The sequence below is a fragment of the Anabas testudineus genome, chromosome 19 (genome assembly GCF_900324465.2).
Source record: "Anabas testudineus chromosome 19, fAnaTes1.2, whole genome shotgun sequence".
Lineage (NCBI taxonomy): Eukaryota > Metazoa > Chordata > Actinopteri > Anabantiformes > Anabantidae > Anabas > Anabas testudineus.
The window spans coordinates 10339633-10362311 of NC_046628.1; the positions used below are offsets into that span (position 1 = coordinate 10339633).

At 39.4% G+C, this 22679-nt stretch overlaps 2 protein-coding genes across 3 annotated transcripts; one reads left to right on the forward strand and one right to left on the reverse strand.

The window, feature by feature from the left end:
* Positions 1-157: 157 nt before the first annotated feature.
* becn1 (beclin 1, autophagy related) lies at positions 158-4329 on the reverse strand. 2 transcript variants are annotated; one of them, XM_026352155.1, is made up of 12 exons: positions 4207-4329; positions 3823-3955; positions 3652-3716; positions 3374-3429; positions 3141-3231; positions 2831-2967; positions 2548-2742; positions 2299-2445; positions 2014-2163; positions 1812-1872; positions 1573-1715; positions 158-967 (listed from the first exon to the last, which is right to left on the reverse strand). In XM_026352155.1, the coding sequence occupies exons 2-12, from the start codon at positions 3947-3949 to the stop codon at positions 799-801; spliced, it is 1341 nt and encodes a 446-aa protein (XP_026207940.1). In that variant the 5' UTR covers positions 3950-3955; positions 4207-4329; the 3' UTR covers positions 158-798. The 2 variants fall into 2 exon arrangements, with proteins under 2 accessions (XP_026207940.1, XP_026207939.1); XM_026352154.1 differs by having other exon boundaries at positions 3374-3432.
* A 569-nt stretch (positions 4330-4898) lies between these two features.
* LOC113156531 (BRCA1 DNA repair associated) lies at positions 4899-22679 on the forward strand. The gene is made up of 21 exons (XM_026351746.1): positions 4899-4955; positions 5851-5939; positions 6054-6107; positions 6247-6327; positions 6440-6528; positions 6603-6639; positions 6746-6876; positions 7041-9668; positions 9891-9964; positions 10791-10926; positions 11313-11364; positions 13946-14049; positions 14367-14536; positions 14613-14700; positions 15783-15860; positions 16026-16066; positions 16619-16702; positions 18645-18702; positions 20366-20439; positions 21039-21099; positions 22439-22679. The coding sequence occupies exons 2-21, from the start codon at positions 5866-5868 to the stop codon at positions 22531-22533; spliced, it is 4209 nt and encodes a 1402-aa protein (XP_026207531.1). The 5' UTR covers positions 4899-4955; positions 5851-5865; the 3' UTR covers positions 22534-22679.

Sequence of the window (22679 nt, forward strand, 5' to 3'; positions counted from 1 at the left end):
TGTAGTGTCTAATTTGTTTTGGGCAAAATTATTAACTTGTTGTAAATCTTGCAATAATACTCATGTAGTTGCATGTGTTTCAGCATTTGCAATTACATCAGTGTGTGTGCCAAATAATTCTCTTAAAAAAAAAAAAAGTCTCCACAAGATATTTATTTTAACCGAATGTTTATTTACACAAAACCCATATGATTGATCTGAATGGATCTTATAGTAATTACACAGAGATCACCTAAATCTAAATACAACTGTTTGCCTGCAACTTATGTGTATGATACTGAAAACTGCACCCAAAGTTAATGAAATACTGGCACTCCTGTTGACTAAACGGTGTTAATTTATTATAAATTCTACCTTGACCATAATTACTATGGTGGGTGAGAGCTACAATGTGACTTCAAAGGTACGCAGTGCAACAAAAGCCCAAGGATTCCTTAAATTGAATCATAGTTCGAAGTAAATTTGGGGAAATGTGCTTTTTAACATGCATTCTAGTTTGAGGAATTGTTACATTTCATGTATGTATTACTGAAGCAGACAAATGGAAAGTAAAGGTTAGTTTATCCGATGCTTGTTTTCTGGGACATGGCTACAGCCCATTATTTTCTCATCTCCATTTGAAATTAACTTCTTGTAAAACACAACCTAGACTCTCTAGGAGATGCTAAGAGATTCTCTTTGCTTATTTGTACTGAAAGAACAATCTTTTTCTTTTACTTTGGCTAAGTAAGATTCACACAGACATTTATTAGATGGGCATATGTAAACCTCAATATCCCAAGGCATTGTCCACCAGGTCTATCTGTTGTAGAACTGTGACGTGACCCAGGCCAGACCCCATTTCAGGTTGGTGAGCATGAATTTGAGGGCCTTGGTCCACTGCTCCTCAGAATTGAACTGGGTTTTAATGGAGTAGGAGCCTCCACTGCCGCCTGTGTCCTCAATCTTGCCTTTCTCCACATCCATCCTGAGAGAACAAAACATTGTGAAAACATAAAACCTTGGGATTTGGAAGTGTGTGTATATCAATTTAATAATGATACCAGTTGGCAGCTGTAAAACTAGAAATGGAGATCACACCTAAAGCTCACTAAATATTTGACTACAGGTCTGCGCCCACTAAATTTAATCAAAAGCTGAAAGCCATACTGACAGTACGAGAAGTGGTACCAAACATAATGGGGAACTCAACACGTTTATCTTGAGGGTGCCAGCAGAGTAAAGATCACAGGGTAATTAAAACCGATAGGCTCCATTTACCCTTTGGATATACTGAAGGTTTGATAGCAATTTGCCTGTTCAGTAATTAACTACCTCCTGTGCAAAGCATTTAGACCTGAGGGAAAAGCAAGAGAAGGGCTCAGAGTCCAAAATGAGAATGGGTATTTGAACATGTTTGATCATTTTAAAAACAATACAACTGTGGCCCTTATCGTGTATGGGTGAAGGTTTTGATTAGAAAGTGGAACTGGAAGAGTCGAGATGGATATCAACAGCACAACAGCAACAAGACCATTTACTCAGATCAAATGTGAGATATGCCAGCATTGTGCTTATCTACAGTTATCTGACCTGTATGGGAGACAGAAGCCAGTGTCTCCTTTTTCCACCTCTTCTTTAAACTGTTGGACGCAATCCAGGAAGGCCACCATGGCATGGTCGAATTTATTGTCCCAGAAGAACCTCAGGCCCCCTGAACAGTATAGAGGAAGTTCCTGGACAGACAGAGAAAAAGAAGGGGCGAAACTGGAATCTGAATCAGTATTTAAAAACAAAGGTAGAGTTGGGCATGAGAATAGCATATGTGTTACCTTGGACTTGTCTGTCAGTGATTCCAAGTATGAGTGGTTTCCATATGGCACAAGACGATATCTGAAGAGACAAGTCTGTCAGTGTGAGCTAAAATTTACATTTATTTGCAGACAGACTTCAACTACATTAAAGTATGCTTGACTGGTAAAGTCATAATATTGAGTTAATGCAAATTTAAGTTGTGTCTTTGAGTGTGTGTACCTCTGAAAGCGCAAACCCATTTTGTTTGCGAGAGCATGCAGCAGCAGCACCGTCTGCCCCCAGGCTGCGTTGATCTCATTCCACTCTACTGGGACACTGGGAAGCCGACCCAAACGGAAGTTGTTGATGGTACCAAACTGGCCACTGTGCCTGACCAACAACAGACAAAATCCTTTTATATTTCCAGTCAACAAGCTTTTATTTATTTTTGCCAGGCTGTATGTTAAAATGTTTCCAAGTCATGGTTGATTCATGTGGAGAAAGTATTTCTGTGTGTGTGTATACCAGATGTGAAATGTGGCATTGAAGACATTGGTCTTCTTCAGTCGATCCAGCTGAATCTGGCAGTAACGCATCTGGTTGTCAACACTCTTCAGTTCATCATCCAGCTCCAGCTGCTGCCGTTTAAACTCACTATACTCCTTCTGGTAGCTTTTAGCACAAAGCAGCAGAAATGGACACAGCTGTTAAATACTCTGTCATATACAATATTCTGTCATTGTCACTTTTCCACGCCACGGCAAGGCTACTCACTGTAGCTCCTCTGTGTCAAGCTGCTGAGAGAGGATTCTGCTCTGGGCTAAGTCCTGAGCCACAGCAGCCCTCTCCTCCTCCACAGCCTCCAGCTCCTGGACCAGTCTCTCCTCGTCCTCTTTCAGTTGCTGCAGCTCTGCCAACAGTGTCTCCTCTTCATTTACCTCCAGGTGCGATAGCAGCTCCAGACACTGCCTAAAACGACATTCATGTGCATTACATTGTCTATATTTGTGTCAATGCACACCTGAAAATATTTGATAATTTCAGTCAATCAACTCACTTGTAATTCTGGCATTCGTTCTCTGTGATGTTGAGCTGTGTGTCTAAGTGATCCAGCAGAGTGTCAGTACACTCCTCACATAGTGGATGGTCCACATCTGTCTGACCTGACATGATGTCAAACAGATCACTGGTCACCTGGGTGGGATACATTGAGACACAAAATAGTAACTTTTAAAATTCAGATCACAACTATAAACTGACCTAAACAAGTCATTATGTTACCAGTTTTTCTGTCTGTCCTTCTGGCCATAATATTATGATCAATGTAAACTGATTTAACAAAAGCTACCGTTTAAAGTAGACTTTACCTTTAACCTACGGCTAAGGTTTTCCATTGTGCCTCCATCAGATGCTTCTCCAATTAATGTGAAGCTGTTGGCGCTCTCTGTGGACATCATGCTGTACAGAAAGATACAGAAATTAAGACACCTTAGTTGGATGCAATGCATTCAGTTAAACCTCATCAGTCTGTCTAATAAATAGAAATAAAATGAAATTAGTGTTCTGTTAAATATCCTGATTGAAAGACTTGAGTGCTCACCGTGCAGGAGGTATGTATTTTCTTGATACACCATCTTGTTTGTTTTCAACAAAGGTCTCCTGAAACGACAATGTAAACTCAAACATCTAAAAACTAACACAGCTCTAAAATTTTTTAGTATTTATATAAGCTATTAAATAATTTTGTAGGGACATAAGTATAGATTGTAAATTCTCATAGATTTGTTAGGCATTTACTAAAGGATTAAAGATTATGAGAATCTGTGTAAATCCAGAAAAATAGCCATATAGAGACGTTAATGTCCAGCAACAACCAACCTCAGGAACCGTCTCCCTCTCAGTGTTGTCAGCCTGCTTGCTGGGGGTCACTGTGACCAATGGAGCTGGGGACACACCAAGAGTTAGTACATGACATATGTAGCAGTTTCAGCATCTCCTCGGCGTTAAATACAGTCCACAGCACTGATGAGAGATCAGAGCTACACATACCAATAAGTTCCTGGATAGTGACCCGATCGAGCACATTGAAGGACGTGTCCAGCTTGAGGGGCTGACAGCACCGCTGACACACGAAGCTCACCTGCATGGTGGTGCTCGACGACTTAGAGCCCTCCATTACTAGCTAAAGAGGGCCACGGAAAGAAATAATCAGGTTGTAAAAAAGCAAACGTAGCAATGCAAACAGCTGGACAATGTTTAGTCAAAACTTTACTTTGAAAGTAAATGCTACAAACTGACAGAAGCTCGGTAGCTACCTAGATAGCTGTTTGGCTAATCAGCTAAACTGCTGGCTAGCTAACGTTAGCTTTATAGGTAGCGTGAGAGTAACCTTAAGAGTCATCTTTTGTGTGTATGAGCAAAAGACATACTCACTGTTGCATGTGAAAAACAGAGATTACTACATTACAATCCTAACGCGTGCATGTCTAAAAATAACAAAACCACTAATATCGTTTTGCACTTAGAACTTCCTTTTCCACTTCCGTATTGTTGTTTACGGCGGATATGACGTCAGAGGAAACATCTACTTTCCTTTATTTATAAATCACAGCGGAACAATGGAGAATTTCCACTTCATAATTATTTTCGTTATACTTGATTTTGCTTTTGTTTACTTCTGTTTGAGCTGCTTCCCTTCTCCTTGTATTTACTTTACTTTTTTACTTGTTTCATTCAGTTACTTTACACTTACTTTACACTTACTTTACACACAAGTGCAGATACTTACCTTAAACGATTTCTTTAAAATATAATTAGTATAGGAAAGTACTTCAATAAGAAAACAATATGTTTTAAACAGTATCAAATTTGAACATCAAAGTTTAATACAGAGTTGGCTGACAATATTTTAAATGTATAAGTTATGGAAAATAATATTTATAGTAATTATTTAAAAAAAAGAAGAACAAAAACAGCAGCTGCTTAATGTGAAGCTGATTTTACTGAAGTAAATACTGGGATTTCAATGCATTTTGTCAGAGGATCATGTGGTTCACCCTCCAGACCAATAGGTGGCGCTATAATAAACATGGCGCCCCTAAAGAAAAGCAGAAGACCGTAGTTGCGGGAAAACTGAAGCCAACGATTCCTGTGTGGATGAGTTCAGACTTGAAGAAAGCACGGTGATTATGGGAATGTTTATTTACTTTTTACAAATAGCTTAGGGTATTTCAAAAGCTGTGGTCTACTCGTTAAGTCGCATATTAGTCTGTGACGCCGTATTTGCGTCGATTGTCTCAAAGTCAGAAATCAGCACTGCTAGTTGTGTAACCTCTCAAAACAAATCATAGCAGCTAGCAAGGTGAAGTTTAGCTACTGACGCTGTCTGTGTGGACATAAAACTGTTTTATTAATTTACAGTATGTTTCTCGAGTGTTTATTCAGCATGATCTCAATTGTATATTAGCTATGAATCATCACGATTATTGTTAAAAGCCGCATAAGTTACTGACATCTGACATTTCAGTTGAAAGTTGTCTGAATCTAGTGAACCTGGTAACTTATAAACAGGATGGTGTCCTGAGTACAGCAGCTAGTTAATGAGTATGTTTGTAGGAAGCCACGCTAAATACCCACCCTTTAAGATGACACACAATGGCTACTTTGATAACAATAGAAGCTTTTCTGTATATGCAGTAAATATGACTTGACCAAAGTACACACTGTTATATTATTGTCAACTTTCCTGGATAAGTTGATGAGTTATTGCACAACAAGCAGCAACATCAAAAAAGTATCTTGCATCAAATCTGGTCAGGTTTGTAAACTTAATTTTGTAGGAGATGCCAATTGGTAAAAGTGCAATTTTCTTTTGGCATTTGTTGGTAGTAATCTGGATTCATATGTTTTTGACTACATGCTGCACTAATGCTATGCTGTATGTTAATTTGATGTAAGGGTGGCTAAGTAGCATGAAATATGCCATCAGCATACTTGCTGTATGATTTTGTCTAAATTACTTTTTAATTTTTAAAAAGTATTTAATTGAAACAGTTTGTTCTGATTTTTAATTTGTAGTTTTTGAAACTCACCATGAAGACCTCAAAAGCCACAGATGTCAAAAAGGGGATATCAGTCCTTTGGGAGACTCTGCAGTGTCCCATATGGTAAGTGTCATTCAGACAAGACAATTTGTGAAATAATAAGAAACTGATTAATTGTAATATTATTACAAGATGAAGATTGTCACTTAGAAGCTCTGAATCTTCTTTTACTTGTAGCCTGGATTTGATGTCAGTACCGGTATCCACTAAATGTGACCATCAGTTTTGCAAGTAAGGAAAATGTCATATATCTTTTTTACTCATATGATTAATTCATTTGGTTTTGTCAAATAAACTCCAGTGTGATGTATTCATTTAATTTGTTTACATGCAGTTAATAATAATCTTTTTGGTTTTTATGTTGTGCCAGATTTTGTATGATCAAACTTTTGGACAGCTCTAAACAAAACAGGGCCAACTGTCCTGTGTGCAAAGCCAAGATCACTAAAAGGTTGGAACATCAATAAAATAATAGTAAAATTTACTATAGTAACTCAGAGTTTAATGTTATTAATACTTACATCATTATGTCATAATAAGCGTATTTCTTTACTACTTTGCAGGAGCCTGCAGGAGAGCCCTGGGTTTCAGAGGCTTGTTTCAGGATTGCAGGACATGATACAAGCATATGAACGTGACACTGGCACAAATTGTAAGACAAACTTCTAAAAACGGCCCTTTGACATTTACTTAAATCACCTTATAAAATAACTTTTCTATTTTCAGACTTCACCGGATTAAACCAGCAAAAAGGGAAATCAGGGTAGGAAATTGTCATTTAACTCGTCATTTGAAATAATATTAATACTAATTTATTCACTGTTATGTTAGCTCATCCTTCACATTTCACTGTATTTTACTCTACCCAGTGTGACAGATCAAGATGCTGCTAAATATCCTCATGATATGTCATCTTGTGGTACACATGACACTGATGGTGATAATGTGGAAAACGTTGACAGTGCTGATCTTTCGAGGTCACACTCTTCAACTATAGCAGGTAAAGTCTTTTGTGTTAGTAAATCTTATCAACTAGCACATTTACTTTTATTTAAAAGCCAGTGGTAAAATACTGTGGTAGATGGGAGTAAAGGTAATAATTGATGATTGAAAGTATGTGTTGTAAAAGGATAATTATTTTTGTTATCCTTAATTATTTTGTAGCGCAAAATGGATTTGCAAGACTTATGGGACTTGACTCAGCTCCTTTGACAACAGAAAATGAAGGCCTGGACAGTGGGCTTGGTGATGCACCACCAACATCAGAAAAGAAAATACACAGCTCTACAGATAATTTGGAACCAGTAGAAACTGAGATAGCAGAAGTTGTGGAAAGGGCAACGTCAACCCAAAAAATAAGAGGCAAAAAGAGAATTTCCAAACTGGAGAACGCCTCACTTGATCCATTATTAATTCCAGAGGAAAGTGAACATGAGCCTTTAAGGAAGTCCTCAAGGAAAAAGCAGAAAAAGGATTTAGAATCTGACAAGATTCTTGAACAGAAACAGAAGAAGAGTGTAGAGAAAGTCGCTGAGTGGCTCATGAAAGTTCCAAGTGAAGGAAGTCTTGAGTTACCGAAAACTGATGAAGACGCAGATGAGTCTGACAGCTGTTCTTCCACTTCGACAATAGATGTTAAGCAGCACGTTAGTGACATGAAACCTAAGAGAGAGCATCATGCTAAAGCCCTTGAAGAGCAGGTGTTTGGTGCTGTCTATAAACGAAGAGGTAACAGGACCACCTCTCCTCCACTTCATGTTTATGTCGAACCACCAGCATCGACAGAAACACAGGCAGGGGAAATAGTTTCCAAAAGAAAAAAGAGAAATGATGTAATTCCTGCTGCTTTTTGCAAGAAAACGAGCTTTGAAGATAAAAATGAAACAAAGGAAGAAGAACAAATTACAGAAGAAGTGAATGACACCAATAGTGATGTTTTTAAAGAAGCAGAACGAATTGAGGTCATGGAGGAAAATAACATACACAGACATGGAGAAGAGTTGAAAACTGCAGCAGAAAGTGACAAAAATAATGGCAATGGAGAGATTTTCTGTCCTAGCTCTGATATTGAACAACAGCAGCCAGCAACAAAGTCAGTGAAAAAGGTGCATAACACTCTGCAGGAAGTTGACAGTGATTTGCAGGAGCAAGCTAAGGCAAAGTCAGACAGTACTGAGCAAAAGAAAACCAGCAACAGAAAAGGTAAAAACACAAAGTCAGAAAAGTGTAAGCCTGGTAGAGTGTCGAAGCCTCTTGTTCTGGTTGGAGTTCAAGAAACCAGTCCAAAGACTAGAACAAGATCAGAAGAAGTTCAAGTACAAATTGAGAACTATCCTAGCAGCGAGGAAACCCCTATCACAAGGAGCACCAGGCGAAGCAGAAGGCTTCAGCTCTTTGCTGAGGAAGTCCAGGAAGGTCCCAAGAAAGCAAAACTGAAAGTCACTGTACCTGAAGAGCATGGTGATGTTGCAGAGCAGTCTGGAGAAGCTAAGGGTGAGACATTGGTTGATACAGCTAAGAATCAAAATGTGAAAACGGTGGCCAAAAGAAATGGATGTATTTATGATAAAGAATTAGGAGGAATTGAAAGCATGGAGCCTGTTGTGCGAATGTCTTTGAGACCAGCAGAAGTCCTCTCGGACGCTGAAGCTAATGCTGGTTGTTATGCCTCTGTGGTCCCATGTCCAACTGAAACAGCTGCGTTAGGTCCAACACTTGAAAGTGACAACCCAAGTAGTCAATTCCCACACAATACTGACTTGGAAACGTCTGTTTGTATGGATAAATGTGCTGCAACAGAAATTGAGGATGAGAAGAATGACAGTGAGATGGACACAGAGCAACTGCTCAGGAGCTTCAAAGCCACAAAAAGGAAATCTTTCCATCTTGGTGGTCCAGATGTGAAAAAGAGCTGTAGTTTAGACAAGGAAAACAAGCACAGCGCTGCACCAGAAGAGAACAATGGGGTTTGTTCTGGTGCTGCATCTACCAAAGACCATTCACCAGAAGTTACCAACCAAGAGGTCGTACGAGACGAAGAAAACTCATTTCATAGTGATGTGATCTCCCCTTCTATCTCGCCCAGCTTTACAAGACAATCAGTTGCTGAGAAACCAGATGAAGTGATGGTAGAGTCCTCAGGCCCTGATACTAGTTGGTCCAGTCTGTCCAGGACTAGTGTAAGGAGTGCCCTTAGTCCTAATAAAGTGTCAAAACGCGATATAGAAAGTCCTCATCTCTCCGTTGTTCCTCAAGTAGTAGATTCTGGGCTCCGCTTCACAGCCGTTGAACATGAGGAGCTAAATGAAGCCTCTCAAATCACAAAGAGGAGAGACAACATTTCCACGGGCAAACAGTGTTCAGTCAACACAGAGGAACATGTCACAATTCCAGAGTCCTCTTTAACTCCCGATGACCTGGGAACAACTGTTGTTCAAATGGTCCACGAAAACAAGTCGAGCAATGGAAATGTAGAGCTCAGTGCACATTCCTCCATTAGGAGCAACCCAAGGAAGAAAAGAAAGGCTCAGAGGCTCGAGTCTTCGCCAGAGTCAGATAGCAGCGAGTCCAAAGAGGAATTACCAACTTTGGCTCAAATTTTTGGAGCACCAGCTCCGCCTCCGGCTGTGATCCAGGATCAGGAAGACCCGAATGAAGCAAAAAGATCGCCTCAATATGAGGTTGTTACAGCTGAGGCAGCAGAACAGTTGAGCCGTCCACCTGCATGCCCCAGCCCTGACTATGTTAATTCCAGCCAAGCGTCTGTGGACTTGTTCGGCACGCCAGATGAACGTAAGTCGATTCTTAATAACTGATTTTTAAAATTCATTTTTCCCCCCAATGGTTTCATTTTTAGGATTGTTTCATGGAAGCAGCCTGCAATCTTCTCCTTTGTTAATAATCAGCAAAATATGTACTTGTCTCCCACCCTTGTGCACATCATGAGCACCTTGGGAGGAAAAACATTTCTGACGCATTCAGACACAGAGCAATTTGATTAAATCTGTTCTGCAGGTGATGTCCCAGTAAATGAGACCAGCGTTTCCATGGAGTCATCACAATTTTCAAGCGAAGTTCTTGTTACACAGGTAAATATGATGATGCTTCTGTGGTTTTATACTACACCATTTAATTTGAACTCAATTCTGAGTTTGTATTTGCTAGTCTGCTAGTCATTATGTGTATTACGTTTGCATTGTGCTACTGGGGATGCACTGTCACATTAGGCCCCATAGAGGGCAGCCGCAACATTGTCCTAAACCAGAACCTGTCAGCTCCTGGATGACAGACTACCTCGCTCAGTAAAAAATGTCCCCCTCAGCAGCTTCCTAAATTGCATTTCATTTACGTTAGAGGAAATGCCGCCTCGGAGATGATTCTTGTTTTCTACCTCATCCATCTTCCAGCGCACTCACTTTTGTCTGTCGACTGTATTTGACTGGAAGTTCAGGTTTCTTGCCCTGGGGTTTACAAAGGGCCCAGAACTACATACACCTGAGAATACAGAGATTTAGTATTGTTGTGCTGTGTGTCTGTATACATAGTAAGGATCAAATTCAAAGTGTACGTCTAATGGAGCATTGAAAAACACCAATAGACTGTCATTTTCCAGTCCAGCAGCCACAGGAAAACCTATTGTCTTTTATCTACTACTATTCTACCTCTCTCTGAACTCCCTCTCACATCTAAAATATGATATAATAATGTATTCTCATCAATAACTACTGTATTGCACTTTTCAATAATTACTAACGACTCAGTGTGGGTCCCTCTAGGTGAGTGCAAGACACCAAATGTGCAGCCAGCATGTGTAGTAAATGTTGCATTGCAGCATTTCTTCATCATCTTTGTGTCTTCTGTAATGTACAAAGCTGTACGACTCGTTTGTGGTTATAAGATGTTCTTCTCGTTAAGCAAAAGCTAGAAATGCAGAAGGAGCTGGTGAGGCTGGAGAAGCTGATGGCTCTGGTGACAGAGGTGCTTCAGGAGAAAACGGGAAGTCCTGCAAAAGCAGCCCACCCAGGATCAAATCAGAACAGCAAAACCACAGGTAAGAATATCTGTTGTTACTGCCCACACAGTTAATTGATACACTAATTAGTAGATGATTTATGTTATTATTAGGAAAATTGCCAAACATTCACTGGTTTGAGCCTCTGAAATAGGAATTATTGAGTAAATAATGTGCTTATTAATTGCTAATGAAATCTTTAATTAGTCGCAGCCCAGTTTTTAGACAATCCAATATCAGACTCAAATACAGTGCAGCACTATTGGTTTTTCAAATGAAAGTTTGCGCAGTGCTGATCACAGCAGAAATCCAAAATAGTTTTTACTTTTAAAATGTTTTGTAACATTTATTTTCTGTGGATTTTCTTCATGTACGCATTCAACACTGATACAATCATGATGGTTATTTTGTGTTTTTGAAACCAGATTCTCACAGATCGCTCCTTTGTGACCAGGACACAGACCAAGAATCAGACAGGTAAATAAGGGACGGTAGAACGGACCTTTAGTACTTGTTAATTTATAGATGTTTTTATTTCAATTTCTATTTCAACAACAGTTCTCCAAATCCCTTCACATTTCTTTGCTTAATTTTTGTTAAATAAATAATAGCATGGTGAAGAAAATGTTCAAGTTTGTCTGAGCTTGTTGCCTAATACTGAGACTGCTATAATCAGATGACTTCTTTATTGTTTTTAGCAGAAAAAAAACATAGAATTAAAAGGTAGGTACTAATTATTGCATATAACTGCACATTAGATTGGATTATGTCACTATAGTAATGGTATTGACCTGGTGCTGTGCCTATTGTTTATGGGAAACATGGGTATAGTACAGATAATAGTACAGTTGTACTTCAGGTTCATTACAGTTGTCAATTATCTTCATTGTTGCAGAGAAAAAAATTGTCTTAATGAAACAACTTGTATCATGTGAAACAACAATCAAACCACTAATAAATGCTGACTATATAAAGCTCATCTCCAATAAGGAAATGTCAGAACTTGCCTCCCAACATGAAGTCATTGTTTGTGGAATGCAGGAAATGATTAGCAGAGCCGATAACATCACAGCTAAATATTTCTCAGGAATTGGACAATTAGAAACCGGTTCTACTTGGAAAACCATCGTCAGCAGTCTTAACAATGCATTTAGCCGTTTGGAAGACGCTTTTATCCAAAACACGTTACAATGTTTAAGGCAAAGGCGGGGTATGCGTGTTCATGTGAGAATCCTTGAAGTCCAACCTTACTTTAGTAACAGATGTCATTAACTGTATCTCTGTCAGTGTGTTGCATGTCTCTCCTCAGATAGCTGTTGTATACGATCCATTAGAACTGAGCTTTATTTCAATGCAGCCATATTGAGCAGAACAATAACTGGAGCAAGTGGCATGTAATTGGTCTCTCTCAGTCTGTAACTGAGGGAGAAAGTTAGCGAGTGTCTGTGTTGGTAGTTCTCAGAGGGTGATGCATCTCCAGAGGACAGGCGGATAATCTCACTAATGAACCCAGAATCTGCTTATGCTCTGGAGAATAAAAAAAGTCATTACTGACTGCATCTTATGTCATTTAGAGCACTTAGAGGGAAACTTGTGTTGCCACAGTCATTTATCTCTCCCACTTCACTGCTCCCCCTCCAACCTCTCGCCTTGCAGGGTTCTAAGTGCTGTCCTCCAGGCAAGAGAGAGGGGGAGATGGAGAAAGATGACAGATAGAAACGCAGAGGGTTTTAACTTTACAAGTTCTAAATTAAAAAGCACATATTTCAGGATCTCAGCGGTGAATCAGGAAAGAATTGTTGGAGCTGGAGTATGCGACAAGTTGTCAGTGAGCTGTTATCATGTCATTACAGGTAATTTAAAGTTAAGGCACACTGCCAATTATGTAAATTACTGGAGTCTTAATTGACCAAATGAATCCAAAAGACAACAAAGGAGGAAAACAGTCAAAACTTCATTCATATAAGCTATAAAATTCAAATCTTATAGTAACAAGACAGGAGTTATCCAAAATCTTCCACCTTTATACAGCTGCATATTTACAGCGCAGTCACATAGTATTTGGACAATGTGTTTTCATTTTATAATAATAAAACAATAACTTAGTTCAAATTGTTATTATGCAGCCTTTGGAATTTGTAATGCCCTTATTTTTCAGGACAGTGCAGCAGGATAATGACCATAAACATAGAGACAATACAACCCTGAGGCAGGAAGTGTAATTTTCTTGATTGGCCAAGTCAGTCACAAGCTTGTCACTTAAGGCTTTAAAGGTGTTAATAGGATGTGGATGCAAAAACTCAAATTGAAGCTGAAAGTCTACTTCAACCATATAGTGATGGTTTTATTTGAACTTGTATCTGCTGGAACCAGATCAACAGGGCTGTGTCTCTGTCATGCCTTCCGACTGCAGTGTTTCCTGGAGGGAATTTCCAAGACGTGGCCAGAGACATTTTGTTGTTGGTTGGTTGTTGTATTTTCATGAACAGCTCACAGGAAAGCCTTGAGGGAATGTCTTCAGAATTGGAATCAGCACCACAGTCAAAGATGAACCGATTAGATTTTGATGGTCAAAGGTCGAGGTCAGTGTGACCTAATGTCTGCCCCATACTCGTCAAGGCTGTATCTTAAAAACTCCTGGAGGTAATCTTATTACGTGGAGGTAATCTCATTACATCTGATATAAAAGATGGATATTTTTGTTGCAACGTACAACTGGATGCTGTTGTGTGGGCTGTAGTTTGTCTTCATATGTGCACCTTGTTTCTGTATTTGGCTGGTTATCAAATTGGTGAACATGTTTTCTTAATTTGCTTGTGCTTTCAGAAGGTGTACTGCGTTTAGCACAGACCCTCTGAAACTGCATATACACATAATCTAAAATCAGTCAGGCGTTATATACAGTAGATACTACAAGTCAATATAGCAATAGAGTGATTTTATAGGTCAGTACGGAAAATCCTTATAATCATCTTAGCAGCCGAAGTTGCAGTCAACACCACGATGGCTCTCCCTTCATTGTTTAATAAAAGATACAACACAAATATCTGTTTTGCAGGAAACATGTTCCAGATGCAAGAGGACACCCCACCACGAAAGCACCTGAAGACAAAGCGGTGAAACAACCCAGTGTTTCAAACCACGGCAGCATTACAGAGATGGGTAAGACATGAACAGAGACATTGCTGTTAATCATAGTCTGACTTTATTTATTTATTTTTTCATAACCTGGCGCCTCCACCCTTTTCCATTTACCCAAATACATACAGGGAGATTTGTACGGGAAAACTGCCACTTAGGGATAGTTGCCTCTCAAGTAGCTTTTAGTATGCCAGCTAGGCTAGGTTTAATTGAGTTGAGTGTTTCAGGTGTTGTGGTGCATCATTTTCTTCCTGCATAGTGTGCGGGGCTTGAAAAGTGTGTTTCTGTTATTATGTCAGATTAAGTTTTGTCTCACTGACTCTTTGTTTTTGTCTCAGGGCTGTGTGCAAAAACTACAGCAGCTCCCAAGACCCTTAGTCCAGCAGCTAAAGCACACTGTAGTTCTCCATCAGATGGCCAAGACGACAAAGAAAACAACACCCCTTCAAGAGACAGAATGAAAGCTAAGATGGTGCTTGTGACATCTGGATTAGGGCCCAATGAACAGGTATCGGGAATCAACGCATTGGTTTTTTTCTTTGGCTCGTTGACCACATTAACCAAACAGATTTTCTTGCTGACAGATAATGGTGAAAAAGTTTGCCAAGCGAGTTGGTGCCCGTGTTGTTTCCCAGGTGGCACCAGAGGTGACTCACATCATAATGCACACAGGTAAGTATCCTCGTACGTAGCCACGTGCGAGCACACAACAACGTCATTCATTTATTTCATTCTCTCTAGCTCCCATTTTAAAATATCTTCTCGAGCAGCGACATTTGCATTTCGAGAAGTACATTTTCTTTTAACATGTAGCTGCAGCTTGTTTTGTGCGTCTTTTAAAGCGCCCCTAGAGATAAGCTCTCTGTTTCTCTCTCACCCACACACTTTCTCCTCCATTCATCCGCTTGTTGCTAATTACCCTCTTTGATAGATTATTTTTAATTTCAAAGCTCACTGTCTCCAAAGCACCATATTAACTGTCACTGTTTAAGAAGTCTTTTTTTAATGGTTTCCCAGGCAACCAAAAAACAACAACCGTGGCCCTTGATCTTTGTGAGTAAAGGTGGGAGACGAGCAAAAGGTTCCTCCTTTCTATCCATTAGAACAAAACAATTATAAATAATTTTTGAGATGAAACTGTGTTTGAAGCATCAACAGTGTGCACTAGACTCTTGTCTGGCATACAAATCAATGGACAGTTACTTTATTTCTGAAGGAGAACTCGATATTCGTTTAACATGGTGAAAGTGCTTTTTATTCACAGCACACAGCCCGGTGTAAAACATCTTTTCAGTTGAATCCCATTGATTATGGAAATAATTGCTGCATTTGACCTAAAGTTACAGGTTCGATATCAGTTGAAGTGATTTTACATTGTTTCACTGTTTGATGTAAGAAAATGAAATATAATGTAGAAGCTGTATTTTTTTATCGGTCCCATATCTCTGTGTCTTCATAGTAAAGTTTTCATAGTGGGTTTTATTGTGGTTTCCTGTCATGTTTTTAGTCCAATTGCTCAACCGTGACTTCTCTTAATAAAGTTCCCCCTGGACTCCTAGAGCGATGGGATTGTACCATAGCTTGTTGTAGGAAGTGCACTCTTATTATTTGCCGGTGTATTGACTAAATCTGTTGACTTTGACTGACTGAACAACCTGCAGTTGGAACTACAAATCTAATTTAAATCTCCCTTTTCACCCTTAAATTATAGGTTTTACAAAACACCTCTCTGCTTGTTGTCTTTTCTTTTTCAGATGAACAACTGGTTTGTGAGCGCACGCTGAAGTACTTCCTCGGCATCGCAGGCAGGAAGTGGGTGATGAGCTTCCAGTGTAAGTCTGGACTCACTTTATTGTCTCCACCCCTGATGAATTACTCTAATAACAAAACATCACGATGATGGAGGAATAAGTGGAATGTTATATAATACAGTAGCCACCAGAATAGTGTTTGTGACAATAAGCTCCTACATTTTTGTTCCTGCTTTCTCTCCCCAGGGATTTCAGAGTGCTTCAAACAAAAGAAACTCTTAGATGAGGTATGCTCGCCTGTGTGCTCCTTGAATTTGCGTGCTGGTGATTTCGTATTACATCTCTGTATGTCTCACTGTTGAATTACGGCTGGATGATAAATTTCTCCTTGAGGTTTGCAGTGATATCTCATAAATTATTTGTCATCCATTTGCTTTAGCAAGCCCCACATCTCATTCTTTGCAATGCAAGTATAATCCTTTGCCAAGATTTGTTTAGTATCATAAGTAATTTTAAATTATTCTCCATCACCCAGGTCATTCTGTAAGCATTTCATGCATCATAGATATATAGTGATGGTGTGTGTAAAATAGACGGCATGCGATTATAAGATGAACTCTGTCAAACTGAAAAATATTCAGTGTTGTCATAGGAGTGTATGTTACCCTTAAAATAAATAAGATTAATGTGAGCTTACAGTCAGATGAGAGTGAATAATTGCTTCATTTATTTAAAAGCTAATAGCAACAGGATAGCATTTATACCACTGTGGGATAGGTTCATATACGGCACTTCATACACATATGGTGAAGTCACTTTGCTTTGTTTGCCAACAACAGAGTCTCTTTGAAGTGAGAGGCGACGTGGTGAATGGACCCAACCACCAGGGCCCCTCCAGAGCTCGAACCACTGGAGACAATAATGTGAGTTTGTTACACACTTAACAGGGCTGCCTGTTACACAGAGGGTGTGATCAAATTGCACCTGAAGGTAAAAATCCAAACCCGGGAGTTTCCCTAAGGGCTGTAACAGTGGTGTTGTCTGACTTGTTTCTTTCACCCAGAGCTCCAAAAATGTTCTCCCATCATTTATTTTCCAAGAAGGTTTGCATGTTTAAAAAATAAATAAATAAAAGAAAAGTGCTGTGTGTTTAAAAAAAATGTGTGATAAGTAAGTATTATTTATCAACACATTAACAGTTAACTCAGTTAATGTGCTCCTTCAGGACTGTGTTGGTGTGATTATTATAATTGTATGATCAGAATTCACTGACCGTATCCTGGAAACAAAGGCAACAAGCCCCACAGCATATGTTGATGAAGAGGAATTTCTCTTTCTTACAGTATAAATATATTAAAGGGAAATCTTTATTTTTTTTTCTTAATCAGAATGACTTTTCTCTCCATCCTTATTTAATTACAATTTTCCTACTGATTGATTGAATTCTAGGAGATTATTAACACACACACTGTATTGTGCAGCCCGGCCTGTCAAAACATGCCAACATCAGTCATTTGTGTTCCTAAAAAATTGTTAAAAACTGGTTTGAAGACACTCATCACAATGCAAAATGATGGAATGTGCCTGGGCACAAAGAAAATGCTGCTTCTATGAAGAAAGTTAAATGAGACGTCTCAATAACAAACAGCTCTTGAACCTGTTACCTCCTCTTGCACCAGCCTCTTAGCTCAGGCCCTGTTGTGAAAGCTAATCGTAATTTTCCTCCTGGTGTAGGGCCAACAGGACCGGTTCTGTTGCCACTGAGGGGGAAAATTAGAAATGGCTAGATGTCATGTTGGCGGTATCACTGCCTTTGAAGAACAGCCGCTAATTGAATTAGCTAGTAATTTCAGGCTTATTTTAGCGGCCTCAACACGGCGCCAGCACTTTGATGGAGCCAGACAGATTGTCCTGTTCATATTCGCTTTCTGTCACCTGCACCAGAGCGACAAACAGACTAACAGATGAAATAAAGTGGCAGGGAGTCTGTCACCAGAATGTTGATGCTCAGGAAATCAGTCAAAGAAACTCTCGAGTGAGAATGCACGCACGTGTGTGTGTGTGTGTGTGTGTAGGGTCTGAACGTTATCACATCACACACTCTAATACCTCCTGAAGGACATTAGCTGTTGTCTAAATTAAAAATCTGTAACAGAAACACTTTTTCATCTCACTGAGCACCTCTGGCTAAAGATCATTATGGACGGACAGGAAGGTGAGAAATTAGTATTTCTCTCTCCAGCAGTTTGGACATTTATCTTCCAAACACTTCCATCCAGCCACACACACACACACACACACACACACACACACACACACACACACACACACACACACACACACACTGTACTGGGTATGAGGCTGTGATGTGAGTTGCACATTTCCTCTGTGTGTACCACAGTTCAAGGAAGCAATTTTACATTCCCATTTAAAGCAAGCCTATTGACCTTGAGTACAATAAAACAATGTACCCCTGGTGTTGGGCAGGTCGTTTTTCTTTGCATGCTTAAAGCGTAATATTACCTGAATGAAGGTGCCTCTGTTTGTCATCCTTGAGTTTACAGTATTACAGTGAAAGCAAAAAGGGGGGGTGGGGGTTATTTTATATGTTAAGTGATGTATGCCTGTTATAAATTGCAGGATATGCTTGATGAAGGGTTTCTGGTGTTCCAGTGAAACTCTTTAGACAGGTGAAGAGTTCAGAAACACACTCGGCCGTAATGGCTTTTACGGCTCCTCGTACACAGTGCTACTGAACATTGCCTTAAGGTTAACTTCACTGAATAAATGTTCTCTGTAGAAATTGAGCAGACATTTCACGGTAGATTATTTTAGCCTTACCCTATATCTTCTTTTTGTGTTTAGCTGCTCATGAGAGGCTACAAGATCTGCTTCCAGGGACCTTTTACAAGCATGACTACAGGTAAAGCTCAACACCAAAAAGTCATTGTCTAAAAATTAAGTCAAAAATATTTGCTGCATGGTGGTCTAATGTTTTAGGTTTAAACTTGTAATCAAGTTTGTTGATTTATTGATGTTTAAAGAAGTGTCTGAAAGACGTTTGAGGAGGTGATGAGTAACTAGCAAAAGCATACCTTTTTTTATTTTCATTTCAATTACATTTTTTTCTTTAAAGAGAATACATTTGCAATTAGAAAGTTCCTTCCAGGTATTTTGAGGTTTCAGCTGTGTCATAAAATATCACTGACTTTACACCACCTTTAATTACTTAAGCCCCTTCCAGGCATGCACTCCTTTCCATTAATCTGATGGCATCTGTTCGTGTCAAACTCCACAGGAACTTTAGCACTAAATAATGTTTCTAATAGCTTAACACAAAAATATAGAATGAATTTATCACTTGCATATTTTCTCAACAGTAAAAATGACTAAAAACAACTTATTTCATAGATGTGTTGCTTTATTCCAGCTGCTCTCATGCAGTTTGTACAGTGTTGTTATCATTTGTAAGTTTCACTGGCGTCGGCCACCGGTTTTAAAGGGGGGGGGGGATCACATTAAAGAGGAGGACAGTTAAAGCATCTCACACAGGTTTTAGACTGACGCTGGGAATAGCTTGAAACCTGGCCTGTTTTTTAACCCCTGTCATTTCTGCACTAGAGAACAATGACAATAGATTCCAGCATGTGGGTGGATTGAATGCGGACTATAGCGTTGTGTGAGACATTTTTGGTGTGGTGTTGTCACATTGCACAGCAGTTGCTATGGAGTCAGTTAGCTGCCTGGAAATTATTTCTGCAAAAAAAAAGAAAGTGGAAATTAACTTTCATTTGAGAAGTGCTCTTTTTCTAAATTGGCTTAAATGCAGCCGTCTTACAGTTTCTCTGCCAACCTAGTTTTTAAACTTTGGTCATAATGGTTTAAAGTGAAAGAAGCTTGGTGTCCTTTGTACAAATAACATTTTGCTTTACTCTTCCTACGTGGATGAATGGACAGATAGATCATGGGTGAAGGTCTCAAAGGGCACATTGCTTAAAAACCCACAAGGCAGCATTCTTTCGTTTCCTTCTTCCTGGAGCTCTTAAAGCCTCCTGCAGCATCCTCCCTGCTGCCTGCAGGATCGATGAAGCTTTGCTAATGGGTCGACATCTGCTAGCTAGCGTGAGTAGTTTAAAGACTTTCTTTTACATGGCACAAATAGGAGGATGAAGTCATTTTGTTCAGCTCAACGGGATTTCATTTATTATTTAATTGCTCAGGTTTGTGTACGTTACATGATGAGCTTATGGACACCATATGCTATGTTGATTGAGTGTTCTCGGGTTAATAAACAAGGGAAGCTGTCAGTAAGTGCATGTTCGCTGTGATATGTTGGAGTATAAACACTTTTTCTAATGTCTTCACAGCAGTGATGACTGACTGAGATGCACATTTTTTGAGTGGAGACTTAAGTATTGACCTTTTTCATCACTCTTATCTAAGGAAGCCAGAGCTTAAAATGTGTGTGCTCTGTCACCCCTCAGGGTTAAAGGGGTGAAAAACAGAAAAAATAAAATTAAGATGTGTTCGCTCTTGCTTGCTCACCAAAATAGTCAACATTTCTGTGTTTTATGTGTTTGTCCTAGATGAAATGGAGTGGATGGTGGAGCTCTGTGGAGCAGCTGTAGTTAAAGATCCACTTCTCCTCGACAGTAAACAGGTAGAGTAACAGTGTCAAGCCTTCTGCACTTGAAAAACATAATGAACAAAAAAAATAAATAATAAAAAACGCCACTGTTTTTGTGCCATGCTGCCTTCACATTAGTCAGTATCAATATTAAAATGCTGAACTGCAGAGATGATTGCTAAATCAAATTAGTGTTATCAGAGCTGACTCAGATGATATGAGGAATTGGTAATCAAAATACAATGTCCTGTAGTTCTAATTAATTTAGTTAAGACGCATATCTCCCCCAACACCAGGCTGCTTTGACTGACAAAGTTGCAGCCTCCATAACAGTTAAAGCCTCTTATTGAGCTCTTAGGATTGATTTCATCTTAGAAAGTAGCTCATTAGTACGGAGTTTAGCAAATGTCACATTATAAATGATTAAAACAGACCATTGTTGAGAATCCCCAGATGCAACAGCCCCTACAGCCTGATTGATTGTTAAACCAGCAAGTTTCTTCCAGGATGTTGTTGGTACATAAACTGACTGATTGAAACGTGTTGAAATATTTTTTTCCCCGTTTTCCTATGAGTGTATGTGTTCTACTAATTGCTAATTAAGTCTATATTTTGCCTAATATCAATCACAGAAGTCCAAGCAACTGGTCATTGTACAGCCTGGATCAGAGTCGTCAGCAACTTCGTACAGTAGTAAGTCTCACCTAAAAAAAAAACCCACAATATTAAATCCTTAAATCTTTTCTCACTCTTTTCCCACAAACACTACATGAAAATTGCAGAATGTTGATCTTCCGTGTTTTTGAAACACTTGGTGTTAGGCGTTCAGGGACTGACCAGATTGTAGGTCATCCATGCTTTGTTTTTACATTGGCAACAAGGTTATTCAAAGTTGGCTTTGGGAGTCTTAAGGGGAAGGTTTTGGCTTATCATCAGTAAATTTATGAATATTTGGATTGAAACATTTATGGTTTTCCTATTTAAATATGCTGTAGTGATTTGGCATTCCTCACAAGCATAAACCCTCTCATTAGTAAACTTATCTGTGCACCTGTCTGTCCACGCATGGACTCAAATGTGTTTTCGCCTGTGTGAGGACCAGTTGAAGAGTGACAGAATGGTGACATGGCAGCTGCCAGCAGGCAAAATGAGCCGGGTTACCAACAAGAACGAGGGGAGTGACTTGCGAGGGAAGTGTCTTTGAAGGAGGTTAGGCAGCAGAGATATGGCCAAGAGAAAATGTCAGAGCGGAGCAGGGGGAAATGTCATAACAAGTTGGCCACAGAAGAGAGAGGCTGCCACAGCACGAGGATGGTTGACAGTCTGAAACAGAGGGAGGAAGTGGCTCTGAGTTCTCCCTCCTTCTCGTTGTCTAATTTGCACTGCTGCATATTTAATGCAGCTTTCCCTCTTCCACGTCCTCTGGCACTCAAAGTCCAGGTAATCGAGCAGCCACTCCCGCCTCCTTTCTCTACCCTCCTTTTATCCTCCTCGTCTGCGCCATTGATTGAAATCACATACATTTCTGTCTGTCTCACAATCATCCTCTGATGTAATGGAAATGTATGAGTGTCTGTGCTCCACAAGATTGAATTTTACAGCAGTTCTGCACATGCTAGTTAAGGTTATTGCCTCAAAGGACTGTGCTATTTTTTTGACAAATTTACATATTTGAGGTGGCTTTGGTTTTGAAAATGAACCAATGATGTTTATTTATTCTGACAGTGACATTTTATTATCTATAATGAAACTGCACATCTGTCTTGGAGGTTACCATCGTACAAAGTTAAAATACAGGGCTGCTGATTTGTATATTTGTCACTTAATAAAACAAAACATGAAAAAACATAAAAAGCAAACTGTGCTTTTGAACTAGGGATGTTGTGGTCCATTTTTACCCCAAAGACATGGGGTGCACCAGTAGTATGCTCTACTTACTAACCAAATGGACAGCTACTTTCTTTTCCATATTGTATTTGTTCATAAATATAATTCTTTCATCTTCAATATTCCACCAATGTCTGCTCCACAGGTCTCTCCCGACATGCCACAGTTGTGACCCGTGGGTGGCTCTTGGATACAGTTGCAACATACACCCTCCAAAACTGCAACAACTACACACCCTGAGCATTATAGGCACTTTTCTTCATAGTCCTGTGTTCTTCTCATGACTCCTATTACAGCGCCTTTTTAAATGTGTCCAACACTGTAATTTAACTGTATTCTTAATTTGCTCAACTGTGTGTACACGACAGAATGTATATAAAATTTAA

Excerpts from the sequence above, each read along its gene's own strand:
- LOC113156531 (XM_026351746.1), top strand. The coding sequence starts at position 5,866 with ATGAAGACCTCAAAAGCCACAGATGTCAAAAAGGGGATATCAGTCCTT. Across the intron at positions 6,108-6,246 it reads TGTGACCATCAGTTTTGCAA|ATTTTGTATGATCAAACTTT; the intron begins GTAAGGAAAATG and ends ATGTTGTGCCAG. Across the intron at positions 6,529-6,602 it reads ACGTGACACTGGCACAAATT|ACTTCACCGGATTAAACCAG; the intron begins GTAAGACAAACT and ends TTCTATTTTCAG.
- becn1 (XM_026352154.1), bottom strand. The coding sequence starts at position 3,949 with ATGGAGGGCTCTAAGTCGTCGAGCACCACCATGCAGGTGAGCTTCGTG. Across the intron at positions 3,717-3,822 it reads CACTATCCAGGAACTTATTG|CTCCATTGGTCACAGTGACC; the intron begins GTATGTGTAGCT and ends GTGTGTCCCCAG. Across the intron at positions 2,743-2,830 it reads AACGAATGCCAGAATTACAA|GCAGTGTCTGGAGCTGCTAT; the intron begins GTGAGTTGATTG and ends ATGTCGTTTTAG.